We start from the raw sequence: 26,700 nt of genomic DNA on the forward strand, positions 1-26,700 counted from the left end.
AGCAAAATTTCATTGATTCAAAAATTAATTTTTAAAAAATCTGCACTTCATTCAGATTTCATTAATGAACGTGTTAATATTGTAATGAGGAATTTTATTCTAATTTCTGTGATATGGATATTTAAATATAATCCCTGTAGTAGCTTTTATTTGTTTGCTTTTTATCAATATTTCCCTCAAAATAAATTCTTCACTTTATCATATATGTTGGTAAATTTGCAAACAACTCACCATTTAAACTTTAAACTATCGATTCTAGTAAATAACCTGAACCAAAATAATAAAAAGACTTTCCAATTCTTCAAAATAACATATTAGATATAAAAATTTTGAAAAAAAATCAAAAAGAAAATGAATTTCATTAAAAATTAAAAATGGAGACATTACAGGATGATATACTCACCAATGTTATTTTCCAAAGTAACAATAAAACTTTTTTCATTGGAAAATGTGGAGCATTTCCACTGCAGAACTTTGTTACCATGACAAACAAACTCACAAGTAAGACAGAATCTCCAATATATGGCTGAACTGTAATAAATAACAAATTTTTATTATGTTTTTTTAATAAAATAGACAATACTTATAAATTGCAAGCATCTGTATAGTGCGGAGTGATTGCTCCTAGAAATCGTTATAATGACAAGCTGCACTGGTCAAACTTAAAATATGCGACTACACACGATTTTCTAATGTTTTTAATATAATGGACACATATGTATACTGTATGCATGTGATCCAAATGCAATGGTGGTGATATTTTTCTTTGCCCCATCTCACCAAAATGCATATTTTGTCTTTTTCTATTTTATGCACATAAATACTTTAGTATCCTGTTATCCTTTTCATGTGTTAGTGGAATGTCTAAAAGTCAAAGTAGAAGGAACCTGATATAACTATTTGACTTATTCAAAGTTCAAGTTATCCCAGGTTATAATTTACATTATGATTAACATTTATTCATTTTTCTGTTAATTGTGTACCTGATATCTTCAACCTTGTATATTTAATGTTCAAAATAGTACACCAATTTTTACAACAATATCTTATTATAAGGTACCAATACAAACATTCAACACACGCTGTAGCTGGAATTTTTAATGAACTTTAGTTTTAATATTTTAAAATCATTCATATTCAATTAATTTTAATTCTCATGATTTTTTTTTAATCTTAAATTGATTTTATTGGCTTAGGTCTTTTGACTCATTCAACTATTACCTCGATTAAAATGTGTTCAACAAACCCAATTTTTCAGCAAACAAGATTTCAAATCAAGCAGGATTGACTCATCAGGGGTAAAAATTTCTTGAGCAGATGGATATCTCATCATGACTGACAAAATATTTTGACTTACTAGTATCTGACTTTTTCAGGTTTGATTGTAGTCTCAACTTTTCTTTCTGACCAAATGAAATTATGTCAAAAATGTTGAATAATCTGGACCTGGTTGTTCATCTCTTGGTTAAATTTTAACCAAATTTAACCAAGGGTTAAATATCATAACACTTGGTTAAAATTAAACCATAGGTTATTTTCTGTTGTTCATCCTGTGGTTAAATTTAACCCTTTGTTAAATCCTTGGTTAAATGATTCAGATTTAACCTTGCTTCGAACTTCGGTTAAAATTTTAACCAAGGAATAGTTTTGTCTAAAAGTATGATTCCCTGTTTATTACTAGATTGGAAAGGTCACTAAATATTTGATACGACATCTTCTTCGTTTTCTACGACCATAAGTAATCAAAAACTGATTATTACGTTTTACAGTCCTTCCCCCTTTTTAGTAGGTTATTTTTATATAATTATATTTCTTGACCAAACAGTTTTTCTAGGACTGGAGAAAAGTGTTCATAATTCTTATTTTTATAAAAATGAACATTCAATGAAAATTTAACCATGGGTTACGTAACCAAGAGTTAAAAAGAAGTTGAACAACGGAATTTTAACCCTTGGTTATGTAACCCTCAGTTAAAAGATTTAACCCTGGGTTATATTTAAACTAGGGTTATATTCAAACAAGGGTTATATTACACCGAGAGATAAACAACCGGGTCCTGATGACGCATCAAGACTGTAGATGTTATCTTTACAAGTGTAATGCTCATATTAAGTTTTTTAACAAAAGAGGTGTAACTTAGAAATGAACTTGAACAAAAAAGTTGAAAATGTAGGTCAAAGTGACCTAGTTTTTTACTGAAAACTAATATACACCATGAGACAAATCTTTACATCAAGTTATATGATTAAGGTTGCTGAGTGGAAATCTGTTCAATTATAATGTCATTCTATTTGATCAAAATGTAGATTTTGGATTAAAACATATTTAATAGCTTACCCAATTCCTCTGTAAAAAGTTCTCTATTTCGTTTATGTTCCTCTGTTTCAGATTGTAATGGTACTCTCATGGTTTCTACCATAGTGTACAATACATTTAATATCATCCTAAAAAATAATGATATATAGATTCATCTAATAGCTTTATTAGAAGACGATTGTTTAATATATAATTATAACACTACCTTTCAGCAGCTACCCGGTACAATTCAATTAATATTATTCAAGAAAAAATACCTTAACCCTAATAGTTCAGTCTCTTCCCGTGATCAACTCTCCCACTTGTGAGGGCTTGAACACTTGATACAATAAAAACCTGTCACGAATCCAGGATTTTGATTGGCACTCTCTGCATGAGAGAGCAAATCAGCAGGTAGCTTAATGTTATCGAGGTAGGAAAATTAAATTTAGAAGAAATAAGAATTTTTCACAGGTCAAACATTTGGTTTTTTCCCCCCTCATACTGTAAACCAACTAATTTTCGCAAGCAATTTATTTTTTCGTGAATTTCGTGAATAGAAAAATAACGCGAATATAAATCCTTGCGAATAGGTAAAACTTGGATCTCTCCTTATTCAACTACATCAAGTAAATTTGAAAATCATGAAATTAAATCGCCGCAGAGTGGGCTAGAAAAGGCAAAACATGAAATGAAGTATCTGCGAAAATAAGTTGGTTTACAGTATCTAATTGTCTGCTATAGATACTGTTGGTTTGGTTATGGTTAAGGATTCTGATACTTACCTAAGATCTAAACTATCACAATATGTTTTGCTTATTTGACTTAGACACTTACCTAAGATCTAGACTATCTGCTAAAGATACTGCTGGTTTGATCAAGGCATTTGCTGCAGCTTTTCCATTTCTAAAATGATTGATACATTTGACATGTAGTTTAAAAATTCGTAAAGTATACATAAAATAGAAAAAAGCAAGTGCATTGCTTATTTCAACTTAATTTTATCTTACAAAGTACTCTCACATATTTTAATTGAAATCTTTGATCATGTATATTATGCTTGATCATGTATATGGGTAATAAATTATTATACTATGGTCATGCAATGAAAGGAAGTATGATCAACATGCAATCTGTGATTTGTTTGTTTTTACAGAAATTTAAATAAAAATCAATTTTTCTTTCTACAAGTACATCATACGTTTTGTTTTGTCCTATTGCCACTCATTTGACTGAATGGGGTAGATGTTTCATTTTTTCCTATTGCCACTCATTTGGCAAAAGGGTATATGTTTTGATTTTGTTCTATTGCCACTCATTTGAAAGGAGGGGCTAGATGTTTTTGCTATTCATTTGGCAAAAGGCATAGATTCTTTTTTGTCCTATTACCACTAATATTTGACAGAAGGGGGAAGATATTTCGCTTTGTCCTATTGCCATTCATTAGGCAGAAGAGGTAGATGTTTTTTTATTTGTCCTATTGTCACTCATTTGGCAAAAAGGCTCTAGATGTTTTGTTTTGTCCTATTGCCACTCATTTGACAGGAGGGGGTTGATGTTTTATTTTGTCCTATTGCCTTGTTTGGCAGAAGGGGGTAGGCATCTTTTATCGACACCTCTCACTGTGGATAGGATAATTATGGAAAATGAACTGGGAAAAAAACATGAGCAGGTTAATAAATTCAAACCCTCTGCTCCCAAGATTTGTAAATATTTGGCAAAGTCCAAGTTTTGCAAAGGGAAATCCCCAAAATTCTTTTAGCCTGATTCAGAGCAAAATAAAAGTAGGAGGTAGACAATTACAATGTTATTAAGAACTGAAGATCTTGTGTATAAGTGTCACTAAATTCCAGGTTTAAGAGAAGACTCAGTGTATGGACAACAGAAAAGAACGAAAAATAAATGGACATATATTGATCATTAAATATCTTCCACTCCACTATATATGCTGTGGTTATAAATAGTACATACTCAGTTTCGAAGGATAATAGTTCAACAAAAGAAGTAAAAATTCCTTGTTCATATAACATGTGCACATTTCTGTGTTCCCAGTCCATCTGTTCTTCTAGTGTACTGCATTCTCCAAAAACACCTGGATAAAAAAAATACAGTGAATTCATTAATTTTTATGGGTACCAATTTTCCTGGATTAAGGAAAATCAATTCATGTATAATTGATTTCGAGGTTTTGCAATCTACAGAAAACTTGTAATTCGTTGAACATTAGCACTATCATCAGATATAAGTTTAAAACTTCCCATAGCACGATTTATGTGTACTTTGTTATTTATGACCTATACATTTCAAGGAAGAATATTTTCACTGAACCATATTATAAGATACTAAGGAAAACTTAAGATGTTGTTATTCAATGCAAGAGGTATGTAAAGGTAGACAGCTAAACATTCAAGGGTTAACTTTATCTGAAGAAATTGCTAAGTCAATTTGGGGATATAGTAAACCCAAAAACCAAGGAATTAATAAAATAAAAAAAACGGTGCAAAGCTTGCATACATGCACATAAGGAAATGAATATATCTAGGCAGCTTCTGTTCAGTGGTATAGGATGAGATATTAATTAGGCATGTGTTCCACACACTGAACTTTATTGAAATTCCATTTCTAGCTATTATCAAGGTGATTTGAAAATAAAATAAGAGCGAAGTTTTAAATTTGACCAATGACCTTAGATATTGGAGAAGTTTGGGATTAAAGATGAATGCAGAAATACATTAAGACTCCCTGACCTTGGATATTGGAGAAGTTTAGGATTAAAGATGAATGCAGAAATACATTACGACTCCCTGTTTGGCAATGGGGAAACCATTTTAAATCAAAATGATTTAGAATTAAGATGGAACATGCACAACTTCAGAATCATTCACCATTCTGCTGGCGTCCTTGTTGGCCACACTTACCTTGAACAAGATAAAGAACAGCATGAACAGCGTTTGTTCTCCTTTCTTCACTGGCGATTTCTAGTTCGTTTTGTAGGTACACTATGTGTTTCTTTCTTATTTCACTTGATGTCTCTGTCCACTTGTCATACCCTGCAATATAAATTGACTCAAATTTATTTGTAATAAAAAAAGATTCATTGTATACAGTTCTTGTCCTGTTTTGTTCATAGGTGTCCTTGTTCTCCGAAGGTTTATTTATACTTACAAATAATTAAAACACTTCATAAGATGAATCAAAAAGCTCTAGCAATTAAATATATGTCCCATATATTTTGGTTGCTTAATCAAACTGTAGTAAAAATTATATAGAGGGTCACCTGAGTCCAAATTACTCACCCAGTGAAAAAAGTGTCAGCCTAATAATGAGGACCTTTAATTGTACATTCTAGTTCCATTTTGTGAGGACGATTATTTTTTGCAATTTACCCTTTTAACCTAGATCCATTACCTTTTGAGATATATATAAGAGCCAAAAACTGCACTAATGAAGCAAAAAGTAGTAAAAATTAACATTATAGAGGCAATTACTCCAACACAGGTTGTCCAGATTTCTGAAATTTTCAGAGTAGTTACATGTAGATCTTGTCATGCTGATTATTTTTGTAATTTTCATTTATAATCTAGCTCTTGTAATATTCAAGATATTAACTGCAAAAAACTGCAAAAATCAGTCATATAGATATTTCACTGGCAATAACTCTGAAACAGGTACTTGGATTTTTTTCTTTTTTCATGTTAGCTACAACCTGTCGTGCTGGTCATTTTTGCAATTTCCATTTTTAGCCTAGCTCCTATAGTTTTAAAGATATCAGACTAAAACTGTGAAAATTAGTAAAATCAAACATTTCTTGGGCCATTACTCCATATAAGATCTACACATTTTAATATTTATTTCAATGTTTTGATTCATACTTGGTTTTCAATGCCAACAAAAAATCTTTAAAATGTTTTAATTGAGAATTCTGTAATAATAACCGTTAACCTTCGACTTTTTGACGATGATCATTAATTGATTTTTTTTATTTAACAACAAATTTTAGTTTTTAACCAGAAGCGACCCTAGAAACTTGACTAAAAAATATTAATTGTATTTTATAACCCAAAATCTTACAAACTTCAGCTACATGTACTACGTAGAAGATAGAGTAAACAGATTATTACATGCAAAGCCAAATACAGGTAATATCAGAGCAAATAATATAATTAAATCATGGTTTTCTGTAAAACATACTTCCAACTTTAAGTTAATAAACTATTAAGATTTCAGTGAATTTTTGTGTAATTACATGTATATTGAATTATTTCAAAATATTTTTCATCCTTCTTTGAAATAGGTCTTTTAGGCACATTGTTTACATTTTGCTAATTCTTCAGTCTCTAAATTGTTACCTTTTGCCTTGAATCCTTCTTCAAAGCACTTTCTATTTAATGCAAACTCACATTCTTCTGTGTAACTGTATAATTCTACAATATATAAATATGATTGTATGAAAATCAGAATTTACAATATACATGTTTCTCTAATTCTTTGGTAATTTAACCCTTTCTGTACCCATTGTTTAAAATATATGGACAATGTGTCCATGGGACACAGATGATGTCCCCGCTTGAATATAACGTTATAAAGGGACATGAACTAGAGAACTGTAAAAGTGAAGCCACCCAAATTGGAACTTGATCTGAGTTTTGTGGAAATAAGCATTGTGTGTAAGTTTCAAAACATTTGGTTGAGGCAAACTGAAGTCAGAGAAACGAAACAAAAATTCATCCATTTTTCCATTTATAAAGGGCATAACTCAAGAACGGTAAAAGTGACGCAACCCAAATTCAAACTTGATCTGTGTTTTGTGGTAATAAGAATTGTGTTTAAGTGTCATAATATTTGGTTGAGGCAAACTAAAGTTAGAGAACAGAAACTAATTTTGGCTCAGACTTGATAATTCAACTTTCTTGATTGCATTAAAAGAAAAATTGGGTTCATCCATTACAAATTTTATTATAGTATATACACCTTAGAATATTTCTGATAATCAATTAGGTATTGTCTTTTGGTCAACAGACAACTTTTGAGTTCGTTGCATTTCTGTCAAAAACTTTGGTTTGAGTGAACATCATTCCTGCGTTTAAAGGCATCGTAACTTCCTTCCCATGCTGAGCAAGTGGTTGAAAAAATATAATGCTATATTGCACCAATAATTCGGCAATTTAATTCTTATAATTAATAATCAGCACTGCTGTCATTAGGGAATTGTGATTAAGTAGCTATGGAACAAACATTATTTGAGTTTATCCTACATAATGATGATTACGAAGACGCTTGATGAACTTTAATAGTGCTGGGAATCAGGCGATCCCCTCTATCTGGTAAATGATGTCATAAAGGCATGCATAATTGACGAACTTTTCTGGTGAAGGACATAACTCGAAAGTGATCTATTGCCTAACACCACTTTTATCTGTACCTGACATTTCACTCTGGTAAGTGTCTGCATCATCATACAAAAATTCTATATCTGGACTATCTGTCATACTCTGGAAAACAAAAGGACATAATTACCTAATTATACATAAACAGTCACCTTTACTCAAAATATTTAAATGAACTAGAGGTAAAAAAAAGTACTTTTCAATTTATTAAAATACAGGTAATTGTTTTCTGTGAGTGTATGTCTTTTATAATTACAAAATGTATTACGTCATAATCTCTAATCTCTTAGTCTCAAATTGGATACTATCTGAATTCTATGGAACTGAAATTTTACTAAAAATACAAAATTATCGAAATTTCAGCAGTCCTGTCTGTCCTGACCACCAAAAATCAGGCAGGTCCACCAATTTTGAGAGTATTGGTGGTCCTGATCTCAAAATTACAGTTTGTTGTGGTTTAATTCTTTTTAAGCTGTCTGGTATTGAGTATAGCTCCAGATTACAAAATGTATATCTATATTAGATATGAACCCATACAATTATTGTGCAAATTAATGGTCTAATCTTATTTATACCTACAATTGTGGATATAATTGATAGTAAAAATTTCCTACAAATAGAGGACCACAAAATATTTACTGGGACCATCAGATTTATAGTCTTGTTGGTCCTAATAACCAACAGACCAGAAGGGATTTTGAGAACCCTGAAATTTATGGCTCAGCAGAGACATGTTATTCCTTATATATTACATGCAAGTGTTTCTGCTCTAAGTTAGCTCAAATTGTGGAATCACTGACAGTATGATATAAGGATATGTGGTATGATTGTATTGCCAATGAAACAACTATCCACCAAAGACCAAATTACCTTGTGTAGATAATATCAACGATAACCTACAGTATAGATCACTGTACAACCTTAAACAAAGAGGAAAACCCATACCACATAGCAAGCTATAAAAGGCCCAGACATCACAATATAAAAACAATTCAGTCAAGAAACCAATGACCTGATTTAAATCGATGTACATGTATAAAACAAAAAACAACAAGCATTCTGTGAGTATTGCATGGCAATACATAGTCCCCTACCGGTTACAAATTCGTTGTAATGGCTAATGGAACGAAATTCTAACTTGAGCTATAACTTGTCATGGTGTAAACTGCATAAAAATATCAAGTCAAAATCTTCAAGCATGACGAAAAAAACTGTTGAAAACTGAAAATTTCAAACAATTTACCAAAGAAAAGGAACAAAATCCAAAATGTCATTTTGTGTTTTAAAAGTCTTTTAAAAAATGAGTTATTTCCCTTTGAACAGAAATCTACTAATTAATAAGTATTTCATCAAAAATTTAATTCTAGGGAAAGGGCTTTAACTGAACAAAGAGAAAAGCTAAAATCGTGAAAATTGAACTTGACCTGTAACTTGTTATGATAAATCAATAAACCAAATTAATATCAAATCAATATCTTCAAGCACGAAGAAAAAAAGTAAAGAATGTCAAAGACATAGACAATCAAGTTATTCAACATCTAAAGAAATGAAGTCACAGTGAAAGCATTTATGTCTTTGAAGACGCCATTTTTTTATCCAAACAAATTGAAGTACTGTCCTTTCACTTCTAAGAATTGCTTTATACAAACAGTACATAAAAAATTCTGATTTTTGGCAAAATGATTTTGAAACTTCATTAAAACATGATAAAAAGAGCCTTTAGTTTTAATGTTTGATCCACTTATTTCATTAATAAAAACATCATATTAATTCCAAATCACTTGTCATGATAAACATGGATTGGAGGCAAAATTACAATGACCGAATTCCATATTATTTTTTATAATAAAATTGAGAATGGAAATACATGTAACTACATATTCATGCATGGCTCAACTAACAGGAGAATAATGAGCACTAAAGGGGAAAAAATGCATTCAATTCACATTAATCTTCATTTGGTTAGATTCTTTTAGTTAAAAATATATATTATAATGCAAATGCATTGTTTCTTTTTATTGATTAAGATTTAAGTTGCTTTACTTTGATAAATTTATACATTTTCTAGTGAAAAACAATGAATATCATCAGAAGTTCATTACTAGAGGAAGTGTGCAAGCTGTACTATATAGCTAGGCGATCACACTGTCCCCGTTATCAGTGGAAAACGCTATATGTGGTCCTCCCAAATCTCGTTTTTCAACTATGGAATCATGGGTAGAAATGTTATCATCAAAACAGATAGCTGTTAATTAGTCTCCTTGAGTGTTTGATTAATTATCAGTTTGTTGAAAATAAAGTGAGCCGACTTACATATAGTGCGGTGGTTTCTTATTGCCAGTTATTTAACTTCATTTTACAATAACCGAACATTTGTTGCCTCAGATGACTTCGAAACAATTTTGAATTTTAAGTCTCTTGTTTTTTAGCTATTTTAAAGTTAGAGACATACGTTTCTCTTGTCTGTCCGTCATTACGATGTATATGTGAGTCAGTGTTGCAACGTGTCATAGTCCTTTTTTTTGTCGTTTTATACTCAAGACTGAAGACACCTTTATATCATGCGGACTTAAGTTTTGATTTATCGTGTGTTGTTAGCTTAACTTTCAGTGGCAAATATATCATACATATTCCATCAAAGAGTTGTCACAAGTGGTATTTAACATGCAGAGAGCATATCATTCATCCTGAATATGCGAGGTACTGGATTTAAAGTCCCTTCCCCGACCTGACGTGGCTGTTACTAATTTATACACCACACACTTGTAAGAAAGGGTTTTACTGTTGGAACGGGACAATTCCAGGGATAACTTTATTTCTTTACCCAAATCAACCCTTGAGATTGATTTAGTATTTGAACGAATTAAATCAATTGTCCTACAATTAGTAAGACTTCGTCATATTTCAGTATGAAGTATACTTACATAAAGAATATATATTCATTACTCATTTGTTTACAAAGATCGTGATCGCAACTTTTCCTACACTTTTAACCTATAAAATTTATTTGTCGAACACACGTGTTGTGAACTGCATTTTTTTACATATGTTTTAACGGATAAATGTAACAATATCTGACTGAAATGATAACTTTTGTTCGTCCACACCATCATCCGAGATAGTATTAACTTCAAGATCTCAGTTACACAGGATTGAATATATTCAAAATTAAAGAAAGGGCATACAATTATTTTCCCCTCTTTTTTTCAAAATTGAGGGTACAATTTGTTAATTTTGCTAAACAAGGTTAAATCTGCAGAATTACCGTGCAACTTTAAAAAAAATCTTATTTCTTGAAATTTGTAAATCGTAACATATATTCTTAAAATAAGTATAATAGAATGTTTATTCCTATTAAACTCATTCCTAATCCAGTGTTACTTGTACTGTATATGGATACACAATTTTCCGACCTAATTTTTACTTACCAACTTTTTAATGGCAATTTTTTCACAATTAACTCTGAAACCAAACGTTTATTGTATTATCAAGTGAGCTTTTTTTATTCTGTCTTACAATTTTTCTACGGTTATAATTATAGTTTTTAAATTGATATATAATACACAAACATTTTTATTATTTAATATTAAAACCATCATAATGACTCATGACACTAATATAATCATGATAATATGGCATCTGCTATTCATTAAAACGTCGATGGTCAAACATTATTTTTAACTGTGTGCTAATTAAGTTATAGAGTGTTTTGCATATATTATCTCTACCCAGAATGCATCGCAAAAAATTTGGCCATTGATTTTTGTTACTATAAATAGAAATCTCGCTCAATCACAGTTGGAAGTACAGGGACAACGTGATCACCTTACTATATAGAGGGTTGAACACTTCCTCTAGGTAATGGGAAATTATAAAGTGTTATTTTCATCTTGATTTTTAAATGACAAAAGGTCATTTTTTTTTCTTCAAATCTGTAACAAAGCTATATATTTAGATGGTATAAAATGTATACAAATGTACCATCTAAATACATGTATCTAGCACTATTACAAATTTAAAGAAGAAAAAGGCGACCTAATGCCCAACTAGAGGGAAAATATTATTGTGTAACTATAAATGACAATTTAAGACATAAACTGAGACAATTTTAATGGTATTCTCAGGCATAAAATTAAATTGAAAAATGTTGTACAGTACAAAACAAAGAAGCTTAAGTTAACAAGAAGAATACAATGACAAGATATATGTATATCTGACATTGTCAAATTTAGTGAAATTTTAGGAAGTTGTTACATTGTACATGCTAATTCAAAAATAAATTTTGCTACATATTTGGCTAGTTTGTTATGACCTTTGGTCGCACATTGGTTATGGTAGTAAAAAAAGCAAGAAGCAAATAGTAAAATAAGTAAAAAGAAATGTTAGGAAGAATGGTCTAGATAATAAAATTTTGCCTTCGTTTACTTTAAGATTAGGGTTTAATTCTGGTTATGGTGGGGGCTTTAGGGTAAGGGCAACTATTAGGGATGGGTTAGGGTAACGTAGTTTAGTATCGCTATATATTGGTTGGTACAAAATGTATCCCCCTAGCTAAAGTAAGGCCATAAAATTGACTGTGGAATTTGATTATTTGATAATGTCCAATCAGTTGAGCGGTTTTACTTATTTTTTAATCTTGAAACTGATATTCATAGGGTATGTACCTCTGATAGTGAATCTTCTCTTTGTCTCCGCAACAGATCCCTTAATTTGGGCAATCCCTCGCCCTTCCTAGGCCCAGCATCCATCATTATTATTATTTAAAAGGGAGACAATCATGTATACAAAACAGAGTTACTTACCTTTATTATTGTCAATAAGTACCGGGTTACACTAAAGACCTAAACGTGGACCTGAAAAGACCTGAAGATATACTACTCGATTTATTTATTCAAATTGCAATTACGTTTTTATTATACGATGGATTTTCTTCAAATTAGAATTTTATTAAAGGTAAAGAATCACGAGGTATTAGAAATAAATGTTTTAAATAAAAAACAAATGTTGATGCCAAAAATCAGACCTGAACGAGGAAATGAAAAGACCTGAACGGACCTGAAATTTTACGATCAGACATATTCAAACGTCAATAACTGTTTTATTTTTCAATGGATTTCCTTCACGTATAGATTTTGTGAAACGTAAAATTCAATATCTTAATAATATTAAAAAAGAAATTATGAAAAATATTTTTGGGGCGCCAAAACTCGGACCTGAACGGCAATTTCAATTACCCGAATTGACCTGAAAATCTCCGGTCAGATTTATACAAGTTCTATAACTGTTTTAGATTTCAATCAATCTTCTTATTTTTTGAATTTCGTTATAGAAAGAAAATGTGTAGTATTTTATTGAAATGATAAAGAATTTTATGAAAACTATTTTTTTGTTCCAAAAATCGGACCTTAACAGGGAAAAAAAATACCTGAATGGACCTGAAATATACGGGTAGATGTATTTTAACTGACAGAACTTTTTTTATTTTTTAATTGATTTTATTCTAAATGAAATTAATTAAAGAGAAAGACTGATTTTATGTATACAGGAATACCTTGTTGATGTTGAAACCTTAACCTGAAGGGAACACAGGATTGTCCGTGGAAAATTATTAAAACTAATTAATTTGTTTAATTTGTATCTATGTTGACTTCTATAAAAACAGGATTTGATTCAAATTGTTATATCTATATATTGAATATAAAAGTATCATTTGCACATGCATAAACCATGTAATATAAAGAATGTTTTATAGATTTGATAAATATATATATATTGTGATGATACGTATTACAAGTGATGAGACTTTGATAAAATATTGAATCTGAATCTGAATCTTTTAAAATACGTGTGTTCGTTGGTTGGAATGTATTTATTACATGAACGTGTGCCACCTGTAATTCACACCTAGTATTAATAGGTGATAACTGGATCATTGGTCTAAATAAACATTTCATTTTAATCTTTTAATTGGATTATCAATTAATCTTGTTACACGACCTAATTAACCATTGCTTAGTTACAAATTTTACTATGAACTTTTTCTTTTGATAAAATATTATGAAAATATGAAGATGTGGTTTGATCCCAATGAGACAACTCTCCACAAGAGAGCAAATGGCATAGAAGTTTAACAACAGTTACTACAGCTACACCGTACGGCCTTCAAGGATGTAATTTCAGGTTTATGTCTTTTAATTCTCAGTTCAGGTCCGAGACTTGTCACCAAAATACTTTTTTTCATTAATATTTTTATTTTTCGTTTTGAATCTAGATTTCAAGGAATTTCAGGTCCATTCAGGTTTCTAATTCTCCGTTCGGGTCCGAGTTTTGGCACCAAAAACACATTTTTCATTATTTAGTTTTTAATTTTAACAAAATGTTAAGTTTATTTTACAAAATCTAAAGTTGAAGGAATTCCATTTAAAAAGTTGTTGAAGTTTGAATAAGTCCGACCATAGATTTTAAGGTCCGTTCAGGTCTTTTCATTTCTCCGTTCAGGTCCAGGTTTTGGCATCAAAATTTTGTTTTTTATTTGAAACATTCTAATTCTAATAAAATTTGGATCTTTACCTTTAATAAAATTCTAACTTGAAGAAAATCCATTGCAAAATAAAAAAAGTTATTGTAATTTGAATAAACCGAGGGCGTGTTTTATTGGTCTTTTCTGCACATCTCCAGAATGTCTTCTGGTGAAGAGTCCAAAAACATGAATCTGGACCTCTTCTGGAGATATTCTACGGAAGATCAATAAAACAAAAAATCAGTTTGCCGTCGAATATAGCAGATTTTTGTTATGTTGAATGACATATTAAATGAAGTTTACGATGATTTTATAGAAAATTAAGATACGTCCGGTAGACATGACTGTAAATGTGTGCTCTGTTCGTGACATTTTTCTTTGTTCTTTCCTCTAACTCAATTTTGCTAGACAAATCAGGCGTAAACCCCCTCTATTTGATTTTTAAGAATAATCTTAAACTGCACAAACATTCGTCAATGTTTGTCTCGAATATGATCAAAAAGGACATATTGTCTATCCATTTTTTTTAAAGTAACCAGACTGGATTATTTTTGTATAAAGCTAAGATATCGAAAAGTTCTCAAAATCATTTTTCTCTGGTGGTCCTTGAAGAAAATCTTCTGGTCCTAACTATTATTTCTATTGCATAATTTCGATGGTCAAAACCTTCGGACCACCACTTTTCAAAAATTTTCATTGTATATGGATCTATATGCAAGTATACAATGTTTACCAGACATTTCTCAGACTGTTTTTTCTTCTTCTTTTTTATAATAAATCCGTTGGTTGTGTACTGATTGATACTTCAGTCTTGGAGAGCAAGATTTATTTCAGTACTATAAGTTGTAATTAGCTTTGAACAAACTTCCAGTAATTGCAAATACTCTGATTTCGGTGCTTTGTGTCTATTGTCTTAATGTAAGTTTTTTGTGTGTGTCTCGTACCGATCTTTTGAGTTAATCTAATTGCAATTGATTTGTGCAGGTTGTTCTTATATTGTACTAATATTGTCTAAACTACCTATCAAAAAAGAAGAGGCGGAAGAGAGCCAGAAGTTCTTCCCTATGCAAAAAAAACAGAAATGGACCTCTTCTGGCTCACTACCGAAGAACAAAAAAACACGCCCCGAGTCTTATATCTTCAGGTCTATTCAGGTCTTTTCAGGTCCACGTTCAGGTCTTTAGTGTAAGTAAACCCATAATTACCGTCTTTGTTTATAAATAAATCGTCTTTTGATGTTATCTGAATATTAAAAATACTGATATTGTAAGCTATGCATGGACACAAGATTATCAGAATGTTTTAATCAGTTTAATAAAGCGTTTATCACAGTTTAGTTTTGATCTGAGACTATATATATCGCAGTGTTCTAAATTAGCTGTTGACTCTGGTGTCCCTCAGGGAACAGTATTAGGGCCAACATTATTTTTGCTATTTATTAATGACTTACCAGAACATGTAACTTGCAATGCAAGACTTTTTGCAGATGACTGCTTATTGTATAGAAATGTAAATAATAATTCTGATGCACAATTACTTCAAAAAGATTTATCTAGTTTAGTACAATGGGAAGAGGACTGGCAAATGAATTTTAATCCTGAAAAATGTTACGTAATACATATCTTTAAAAAATTTATCCCTTTTGATTATACATTGCACAATCATGTTTTAGAATCAGTAAAAGATAGTAAATATTTAGGCGTAACTATAAGCCATGATCTTGACTGGGGAACACACATAAACAATATTACCTGTAAGGCAAATAAAATCTTAGGTTTTCTTCGTAGAAACTTAAAAAACTGCTCACGTAAGGTTAAAAACCTAACGTACACATCACTTGTCCGTCCAGTCGTCGAATAGTCGAATACCCTCCCCCCCTGTCTGGGATCCATACAAAAAGCAACACATCACTCAGGTTGAGCAGATACAGCGTAAGGCAGCCAGATTTGTCTATAGCGATTATAAAGACAGAACACCTGGAGCAGTCTCCAACTTGATAAATTCTTTGGAATGGGAAAGTTTACAAATTAGAAGAAAAAAAGGCTAGAGTAACTATGCTATATATATAATTAATTGGGTGTTAGTTGAAGTTCCAAAGGACAATTTAACAAAATCTGATAGACGTATTAGTGGGAAACATAAATTTAGGCAAATAGCAACCAAATAAAGATTTCTACAAATTTTCATTCTACCCTCACACTATTTCTGATTGGAATTCACTACCTGAAGCAATAGGCATGTCTGACACCCTGGAATCCTTCAAAAGTGGCATATCCACTCTAGCATTTGAAGGACCCACAACAACTTGTTAAACTACCAAGCCACTGTACATAATGTATATATGTTATTGTAACTATTTTTCTTTATTATATTAATTTTAATTAAGTCCATATGTACATAGCACACAAGTTCCGGGAAGTTTTACACTCCTACCTAGGAGTCTACTCCCGTATTCGGAAGAAGAAGAAGAAGAAGTGTAACTCTCAGTTTTGATATACGAATACAAAAGTTTTATTTAGATTCGGTATAGTTACAAAACTACATAGGCGGATCCATGGGGGGTGGGGGCGGCCCGCCTCCCTTTCGTGGCAAACTAAAAATAGAGAAGCACACATAAAAGTAAGCACAATACAAGCATGGCGAAGCAAATTATTATATTATGATACTGAGACTACTATAACACATAGTTATATTAGTCTCCGAATGATGCAATGATTTTACTGGAATCTGTGACATAATATATTGAGTCTACTAGTCCCAGCTGGAATCATATTAATCAAGTTATTTATTGGTGTAAAATCCAAATACTAAATTATTACCAAGACATACAAATGACAATATTTACAAACATACATAATTCGAAGTTAACAAACATTCTTATTATCAGTAGTCCATTACTAGGGCTCTAGTAATCTAGTAATGGACTTCTGATATTATATAAGTATATCATATATTTAGATATTTTGGAGGAGATGATACTATTTTGAATTTGAAATAAAAGTACGATATTCTTAATGAGATTGTTACGATAATAACAACACAAATATATGTGTGTTTTTCTATGTTGTGATGTTATACTATTGTTTTAGAAAAAGGAGAAGGTTTGGTACCATTAAAACGTTTAATCCCGCTGCAAATGTTTGCACCTGTCCTAAGTCAGGAATCTGATTACAGTAGTTGTCGTCTGTTTATGTGGTTCATGCGTGTTTCTCGTTTCTCGTTTTTGTATAGATTAGACCGTTGGTTCTTCCGTTTGAATGGTTTTACACTAGTAATTTTTTGGGGCCCTTTATAGCTTGCTGTTCGGTGTGAGCCAATGCTCCGTATTGAAGGCCGTACCTTGACCTATAATGGTTTACTTTTATAAATTGTAACTTGGATGGAGAGTTGTCTCATTGGCACTCATACCACATCTTCCTATATCTAAATAAAAATAATCATAAATTTATATAACAGAATTCTAGATTTTCTTGTCAACTAAGTTATTTCTAGGTACATATGAATCATTAACCCCCTTAACAATAACATAGTTTGTCATACTCGTTAAATGTAAACATAAATGTAATTTTTGTTGAAAGGTGGGACCTAACTTTCTACTTCTTAGAAAGGTTGTTGCCTGAGTTTTTCTTTAAAAAAAATAACTGCGGGGACATAATCTGTTTTCAAAGAATAATTTACGGTGCCTTTCCAATTCAATATTTAAATTACTATTACTTAATTTTATTTAATCAAATTAGCCATCCTGTAACGGTCCACACATATCAATGAAAATAAAGTCTAATTTGTAATAAATTTTTAGTTTTCTGTACGTTCTTAGTTTGTTTCCATAAGGTTTATACATTTTGGTCATTAAAAGAGTTTAAGACTATTTTTCCAGAAATCTATACATCTTTCAGCTAATTTATTCCCTACAGCATTTTAGAATGTATTTTGATTTTCAAATACATGATTGAATCCTATTTTTGAAAGATCATTTTTCAACTCTGTAGCAAAATCATTCTGTAAAGTATTGGTGCAGAGCCCACATATGGTGTTGTTTTTAGTACTATCACTTCACTTCCCTATTTTTTTTCGGTGGCCCCTCCCATCTTTTTGAAAATCATGGCCAACCCATCACCGTGTACATACATCAATCATAATGGGTTCGATCAAAATATATACAAACATAAAACATAACACGTAAAATATATACAAGAGGTAAAAACATTCAGTATGCCCAAGGGAGCTATTCGCTTCTACGAAGTACAGCAACCGATATTAGAGCGTCGGACAGTATGGTTTCTCATCACCAAGTATTTTATTAGTCATATCCTTATGTGTTTTGATATTTGGATATATGTTTCTGCTTAATTTATTCACGACTTTTAAAGATTAAAATCTCTAAATCGTACCGACTCTAGTATTGTTGTAAATAAAACCTTAGAGTATATCAAAACACAATTAGTGACGTTCATGACTTATAATCACTTATGTTGTAATATAATAATCATAAGTAGCCTACGTACTAATTGGATGGTAAATATTTTGTTAGGGAGATACAGCTGAACTTTATAAAGTGTTTATGCCGCATAAAATGACACAAAAACGGAAGAATGTCCACTTAATCACGAGTACCAATATAAATATAAAGAGTCACTGACATCATTTTGATACTTAATATTTGGAAACGTATTTGACGGTAAGTATCACTTATTGAAGTTATTTGTTTAGATGCAATTTTCAGATTTAAAAGTATTCATAAATAATTTTACTTATATGATTATATGAAAAACTTATATCTAATGGTTTTTTGTCCTTACAAGAATTTGGTATTAATGACAGAGAGTCTCAATTAAATTCATGCCGGACATAGAACTTAGCATATATTGTATCGACACTTGTCTGTAGTCTTTCGATGTCTTTGCTTTTTTTGTGCTGTTGGGTTGTTGTCTCATTTACACATCTCCGACGTCGTCTTTTTATTCAATGATATATTTTAGTTTTTTTTTCTGATTTGCTATGTCATTTTGTTACTTTGTAATTGACGCATGTACCGGGTAACTTTATCCACAACAAGTTGGTGGTTTCGACACTCGAAGACAGTCAATCAACGGATTTGTTATAGACAGCGACATTTTTGTTCACTGAAATTTGGCGCAGTTTACTATGTTACATCTTAAATCCTTTTTAAGTTATATAATGTCGATCATTTTCAGGTTTATAAACGAGCATATAGCTTATGAAGAAAATCAAAAGTTATATGATTACGATATTTTGAATACCGTACGTGTTTGTAAGCGGCATATACAACAACATAATATTCTTGTTATACTATAATATATATCTGAAATTTAACTGATTATTGTGACAAGTGCGAATTTCACATTACCTTAATAATTTCGTTTTTGAAAGAAAAAATCAAGACCGTTATATACCACTAGTACATGGTCTATTAAAGTTGGAATTATGCCTTGAACTATTTTTCAGTAACTGCAAGTATCTTTTACTTCGAAACTTTGTGGTTTTTTATGCCCCCGCAACTGAAAGTTGGGGGGCATATTGTTTTACCCCTGTCCGTCCGTCTATCCTTCCGTCCTTTCGGCCGTCCGTCCCATTATGGGTATATAGTTGTCCAGATAACTCCTACTACAGTTTGAATGCTAGGAAGTTTTCACTTTGCTAGCTGTTTGTACATATATTGAAGGTGTGCATGTGGTCAGGGTTTTGATTTTTATTGATATTTGCTCTTTTGGGAGATAGTTGAACGTTTTCATTTTTTGGAGTATATACTTGCATAAGAGGTGCATAGGTTTCCTGGTAACTCCTCCTAGTTTGAATGCTAGGAAGTTTTCACTTTGCAGGCTTTTTGTACATATATTGAAGATGTGCATGTAGTCAGGGTTTTGATTTTTATTAATATTTGCTCTTTTCGGAGATAGTTGAACTTTGTCATTTTTTGGAGTATTAATTTACATAAGAGGTGCATAGCGTTTCCGGATAACTCCTCCTACAGTTTGAATGCTAGGAAGTTTTCACTTTGCTAACTGTTTGTACATATATTGAAGGTGTGCATGTGGTCAGGGTTTTGATTTTTATTAATATTTGCTCTTTTGGGAGATAGTTGAACTTTGTCTTTTTTGGAGTATATATACTTGCATAAGAAGTGCATAGCGTTTCTGGCCATGATAACTCCTCCTACAGTGACCATAGACCTATGTTCTCCCATGTTCAACTTTGTTTATTTTAAGATAACACTTTACATCTACGGGGGCATTATTTGTGTCTCCCAGACACAATAATATCTCAACGAAAGTCCTACATTGCTACATTGACTTTGTTATAATACAGTTACTTCAGAGTGGAGTGCGGGGGCATCACTTTGTCTAGTTTTCATTTTTTTTTTTTGTCCAGTATTGACCAGTTTCGACGGTTTTGACTGTCTGTTTATAATGAATATATAGAATAGAATAGGGTGTTCTTGCTAATCACAGTCCAAAGCTGAGCTGAATAATTACATTGAATTTATATACAATGATTATAATGATCAGGCCTACAATGATTCTTCAAAACAATTAGTAAAAAATAAACAAATCAAAATCAAACCATTCAAACAAAACCAGCAATAAAAACCAGCTGGTATATTATTGAATATATTAGGTACAGTATCCCAGTTCCATAATACCGACAAACTGGACCAAACCCACATAATGTTACCCACGGTCAGTTACATCACTGTCACGGGTTATGAGGATGGTTGAACGTTAAAAAACAAACACGTTTGACACCGCCACATATATATGTGCCTTTTCTATTAGTTATCACCCCCCGGTTTTTGGTGGGGTTCGTGTTACTCAGTCTTTAGTTTTCTATGTTTTGTTTTGTATACTGCTGATTTCTGTTTTTCTTTTTCTTTTTGTCATGGCATTGTCAGTTTATTTTAGACTTATGAGTTGAATGTCCCTTTGATATCTATCGCCTCTCTTTTCTAACCCTGGATTATGTAGTCCAGTGGTTTTCGTCGGTTGACGTTTGTCATTATTGTTCTTCGTTTAATGTTAATAGCTTAAAAATCTGTATCTTGAACCGCTGAAAAAATCATACTCAAAGAAAGACCAAACGTATCGTATTCATCGGAGCGATTAATAGGACGATTGTCTTTATTAGTTTTAAAATGGATTCTATACGATTTTGTCTATACGATATCCCCGTTGTTATATGCCAGAACAGAACAGAGTCATAGGGTACCGTGATCTGCTACTGTAGTGTAGTAAAATCTTTTATTATTCTTAAAACATACAGGAACAAGAAGAATGAAGATAACAATTGTTTTAGGAATAGTTCTCCTGGTTTTGGCATCAGATTTAGTACTGGGACGACCAGCGGAAAGACAAAAGGTAACTGCAACAAATATACTATTGAAAAGTTCAATCATTACAATCATAAACATCTGAGAGGAAGTCTGTGTAGTTGAAGGCGTACAAAAAGCATATTGAGAGAGAGAGAGAGATACATACATAGAAAGCAAAACAAGCACAAAAAGGCAAATATTCCATTGCATGGTTAACAAAATCGAGTTTGAACAATTTTGTTCAAAAATTTACTTTATCATGTTGCATATGTTTAAATTATCTTGCGACTATTACTAGACTTCTTTCATTGGAATTAAGCGTTCAACTTGCATTCATGCGTTATGTGGTTTATTTCTGTACGATTTGGTTAGAAATTATAACGCCTATTTCAATCTAACTGTTATTTTTTCAGAGATGGGGTTTCTTGTCAAGAGCTCGCAATTTCTTTAATGATGTAGGAGATAAGATAAGGTAAGTTTGTTTTGTTAATGGAAAAAATAAAATTCAGAATACACGTAACGGACCTGTTGTATCTGCGTGTATTGTAAAAGGTCTCGTTTCTCGAATTTCAGCGGATATACCAAATTCTATATTACCAGCAGCATGAACATCTTCATTAATTTGGATTTTGGATAAAATACATTTTTTTTATTGTGAAACTTTGAAAGTTGTCTTTGGAAGGGTTGCCATCGTTTTCATTTTTTCAATAGATTTGCATAAATAAACATCGAATTGAAATTCAACAAAAAAAATACAATTAATTTTAAAATTGGCATTGGAACAAATATGTAAAAGGTTGGCTGCTGCGTTTTAAAGGCTTCGAAATTATACAAAATCATCTTGTACCAAAGCGATCTCCAGTTTCTCAAAACGTGTTTTCATAAAATTACGATATCTATAAATGTTTTTAACAGTAAACATTATTCAGAAATTTATTATTACAATCATGTTGTTAATTATAACAAAACTATAATAAAGGTCAATGGAAATATTGGAATAGTTTTCTCATTCTGTCCCTACTGAACGGACAACATTATTTTGTTCTGAAACTTCGATTTGTATTTTAAGGCATCAAACTAAACATTTTTTTTGGTGGTATGTCATAGAATAATGTAACCCATCCCTATACTTAAAGTGACGCCGCCGACGATGTTGGTGAATTTGCTGACGGAGTGGCAGACCGAGCCAGAGAAGGCATTGTCCATGCAGTTGGTCATCTAGAGGACTTTGGTGATAATGCAGGCGATAGATTGGCTGAAGCTGCACAGAATGCCAGAGAAGGCATTGTCCATGCAGTTGGTCATCTAGAGAACTTTGGTGATAAGGCAGGCGATAGATTGGGTGAAGCTGCACAGAATGCCAGAGATGCAATCAACAACCTATAGATGTTAACAATGTCAATCCATAGACAAATTTCCTGTATTTTTAACATTACATCAGTTTAATTAAGTCATTATTGAGCATATGTTACCAGTAAACAAGAGTTAATAAATATAATACGATCAGATTGCTCTTATTTCATTATATGCCTAGGCCATAGAACAATATACATTTATTTCCCGTGTCGGAGGGAGATATGAAGATTTGTTCACCCAAGAATATTCATATTTCACGAGGGCTCTGCCCGAGGGAAATATGATTTTTCGAGGGTGAGCAAATCTTCATATCTCCCGAGGCAAAGGGAAATGAATGATTTATTCCACTGCCTATGCTTTGTTTACTATCAATACATTAAATATTATTTTGCATACATTTTTTTTCTTATCCGCTTGTTTTTGTAAGTCAAACTAAACACGCCATACCCATTGATAAACAGTAAGGATCAAAATTTAATTATAAGTCTTTTTGTTTTATCGTCTGAAATAAATTTGAACATGATAATGATTTTTGCTATCGCTATTTTAAGAAGAATAAGAAGTTCAAAACGTTATATACATTAACCGCGCGTAACGTCGCACGAAGTAATCCCGACATTTCAGAGGGGAATATGATCCTCAGAATGGAATATGAAGATTTGTTCAATGACACGTGGGATAGTCTCAACCAATCAAATATTGATTAAACTATCAATATGTTTAAACAGTGGAATAATACTTTTTTGTTACATAAGCAGAAAATACTTTTTTGTGACATAAGCAAAAAATACTTTTTTTATTACATAAGCAGAAAATATGTTTTTTTTATTACATAAGCAGAAAATACGTTTTTTGTTACTTATGCATGCAGAAAATTATTTTTATTGTTACATACATTTCAAATATTTTATTGGATAAAGTACATATGATAAATATGACATTGCGAAATCCAAGTGTACAACATACATGACATATACACATGACAAATAATGTAAATATAACATAATACATAACAAGAGAAAATTAATGGCTATATATAAAACTACAAATCTAGTTTTTGTGTATAGTACTTCCATAACTTATGGTAGACCACTGACACTAAGCGTTATTATGAACTTCAAAAGTTTGTCTCAAATAATTATATATTTGTTTGGCATTAGCCAAATTATTTGGATTAAGTAAATAGATTACTGAATTGATATCATTATCTTTAATAAAATTTTGGAAAATATTAAACTTCTCTCGAAGGTTTTGATATAGGGGACACTATAAAAGGAAGTGCACTTCATCTTCTACTTAATCTCCGCATGATTTACAGAATCTTTCCATTGCTTAAGTTTTTTGGTTCACTGTATCTCCCAGTTTCAATTTGCAAGTGAATGTGCATCTATTCTTTTTTTTGTGAGAAGTGATCTCTCATATTTTGATATATCAAAGCTACCCGCTGCATTTGTTTGCACCTGTCCTTAGTCAGCAACGTGTTGTTCAGTGGTTGTCGTTTGTTGATGTGGTTCTTAAGTGTTTTTCGTTTCTCGTTTTTTATATAGATTAGACCGTTGGTTTTCCTGTTTGAATCGTTTTACACTATAGTCATTTTAGGGCCTTTTATAGCTTGTTGAAGACCGTACTTTGACCTATAATGGTTTACTCTTTACACATTGTGACTTGGATGAAGAGTTGTCTCATTGGCACTCATACCACATCTTCTTATTTCTATTAGGTAAGCTTTTAAGTCATATGATGAGGAAATTTTACTATAAAATCGGAGTTTACCTGTGTTATTAGATTTAATATGCTCAAGTTGCATTTATAAAAGTTTTTCAATGAATCCTCAAACGCAGTATATGACACTTGAAGTGAATCCAAATTAAGTGTAAGTAATTTTTTAGTTTATATAATGATTGCAGCCAGAAATAATAGCAAGGACCAGCAAATTGTCTTCAAGGACCACCAGGGGGAAAAAGATTTCAAGAACTATGAATTTCAACTTTTAACATTTTAAACCATATAGGTAAAAATTTACAAGAAAGGAATGTGTCAAAACGTGAAAATATAGTCTGGAAAATGATTGATTGATTATTGTTTGCATCCAGTGGCAAATAGTTCATACATGATTAGCACGAGAGTTAAAAAATTAATACAATAGGTAGATCCGGTAAAAGGGGTCGACTGGGATGAAGGGCGGGAAATTTAAAATGCCACTAGAAAACAAAAGACTGATATTTATCCTTTCGACAGGCCACCTACGGACCCCTCAAAGAATTGCTTCATGCTTCTTGGAGTTTTTTTTTTAAAACGTTTCGATTCTGACAGGACGTGGTTACAAATGTATACATCCCGCACAACCAAACGGACGCTCCATTTTGTCAAGGGATTTACTGCCTATCGGAAAAAAACCAAGGGATGGATGACCATATGCTTTTAGCCCAGGAACACTTAGAGTTTGAAAAATGTCATTGCCGTGTAATAGAGTAAGTAAGTAAGTAAGTAAGTAAGTAAGTAAGTAAGTAAGTAAGTAAGTAAGTAAGTAAGTAAGTAAGTAAGTAAGTAAGTAAGTAAGTAAGTAAGTAAGTAAGTAAGTAAGTAAGTAAGTAAGTAAGTAAGTAAGTAAGTAAGTAAGTAAGTAAGTAATTTTTATTGAAATAAAGTCCAGACATTGGACTATCATCAAATGACAATTACAAATGAACATATACATACAAGTAAACAATAAATTGAACAGAACAATTATCATCACTGATACCACGGCTGAGTTAAGTCCCTTGTAATATATATATATATGATATGCAAATTAAATGAGTTGCCAATTTTGATATATTATATATGTCTCTATTATGATTTGACTAGATTTTTTTTTATCAATAAGCAGCAGTGATTAATATATTTGAGACGTCTAAATATCGGTGCAGCACTCTGCGTCTAATGCATTTTATTCTTCTATGAATACTGAATGCAAGACTAAATATATTTACACGTATACATTTCTATTTCAAAAAACACACAATTTTGATAACAGGTATAATATATAGACATTTTCACGTTAATATTGCAAGGTCTACTCTTTTTCGGACTCACCAGTCAACTGATGAATCGAGAATAGAAGTGTCGGTATACATCCCTTGTTATCCACTGTCTCGATTTTGTTTAAAGTATAATTTTACAAAGCTTCTATATTCACTATACGAGCCGTTCTTGCAGTCCAAATTTTCCCTTGAAAAGAAAAGAAATCAACGGATATGATCCTGTTGGTAAAATGCAACATTGTTACATGTCTAAGTAATAAAGTTTAATAAATCACAATTAACAATGAAATAATTAATCACCATTTTTTCCATTTTAATCACTGATTTTTGTTTCCCGTTATCCAATTTTGAAACATTTTAGCCTTCGGCGTATCTGTTTTCTGTTCCATTTGTGGTACCTTTATTGGACCCCTTTTGACCTGAAGTTCATTTTGTTTACGTCTATAGTCTTTTAAAATAGCAGAAGTTGTTTTCTTAGAGTCAATAATATCATTCATAGGATTTGAAATATTCCGAAGAATTCTTTGCGATTCCTGAACCCGTCTATGAGTTGCTGTAAATTTTGGCAACGCTTTCTTTGCTTCATTTTCAAAAAATCGTTTTGTATTAACTTGTGTTTTACAGGCAATTCCCGTGACTGGTACATACGACTTCGGACGATTTTTCTGTGCTTTGCTGACTTGTGTGTCTCTGCCCCGCCATCTTGATGGTGGTTCTGACATTGCATTTCTCACTGGTTTTCTGTTTTGATTGTGTAATCTTTGGTTACCAAAATTTTCCCAGTTTGATAGT

General features: G+C 31.6%; 2 protein-coding genes across 5 annotated transcripts in view; one reads left to right on the forward strand and one right to left on the reverse strand.

The window, feature by feature from the left end:
• The window catches only part of LOC127708015 (striatin-interacting protein 1 homolog), a 46,939-nt gene that overhangs the window by 16,630 nt on the left and 3,609 nt on the right, over positions 1-26,700 (reverse strand). For 3 of the 4 annotated variants that reach the window (XM_052212823.1, XM_052212818.1, XM_052212809.1), the window contains exons 1-8: positions 12,347-12,447; positions 7,718-7,787; positions 6,645-6,719; positions 5,214-5,345; positions 4,267-4,387; positions 3,133-3,201; positions 2,338-2,444; positions 404-531 (exon numbers count right to left, since the gene is read on the reverse strand). In XM_052212823.1, coding sequence (XP_052068783.1) covers positions 404-531; positions 2,338-2,444; positions 3,133-3,201; positions 4,267-4,387; positions 5,214-5,345; positions 6,645-6,719; positions 7,718-7,787; positions 12,347-12,433 — 789 coding nt within the window. In that variant the 5' untranslated portion in view covers positions 12,434-12,447. Of the gene's footprint in view, positions 1-403; positions 532-2,337; positions 2,445-3,132; positions 3,202-4,266; positions 4,388-5,213; positions 5,346-6,644; positions 6,720-7,717; positions 7,788-12,346; positions 12,448-26,700 lie in introns of those variants that run through there. The other variant, XM_052212829.1, reaches the window with a different exon arrangement.
• On the forward strand, positions 18,766-23,037 carry LOC127708816 (uncharacterized). The gene is made up of 4 exons (XM_052213966.1): positions 18,766-18,880; positions 21,481-21,575; positions 21,943-22,001; positions 22,666-23,037. The coding sequence occupies exons 2-4, from the start codon at positions 21,492-21,494 to the stop codon at positions 22,913-22,915; spliced, it is 393 nt and encodes a 130-aa protein (XP_052069926.1). The 5' UTR covers positions 18,766-18,880; positions 21,481-21,491; the 3' UTR covers positions 22,916-23,037.

Source organism: Mytilus californianus, unplaced genomic scaffold (assembly GCF_021869535.1).
Source record: "Mytilus californianus isolate M0D057914Y unplaced genomic scaffold, xbMytCali1.0.p SCAF_1, whole genome shotgun sequence".
In the NCBI taxonomy this organism is placed as follows: Eukaryota; Metazoa; Mollusca; class Bivalvia; order Mytilida; family Mytilidae; genus Mytilus; species Mytilus californianus.

What these genes read in the sequence shown, in the direction of transcription:
- LOC127708816 (XM_052213966.1), top strand. Translation starts at nt 21,492, where the DNA reads ATGAAGATAACAATTGTTTTAGGAATAGTTCTCCTGGTTTTGGCATCA. An exon ending in GACCAGCGGAAAGACAAAAG is followed by an intron (nt 21,576 to 21,942) that starts GTAACTGCAACA and finishes TTATTTTTTCAG; the next exon opens with AGATGGGGTTTCTTGTCAAG. An exon ending in GATGTAGGAGATAAGATAAG is followed by an intron (nt 22,002 to 22,665) that starts GTAAGTTTGTTT and finishes CTATACTTAAAG; the next exon opens with TGACGCCGCCGACGATGTTG.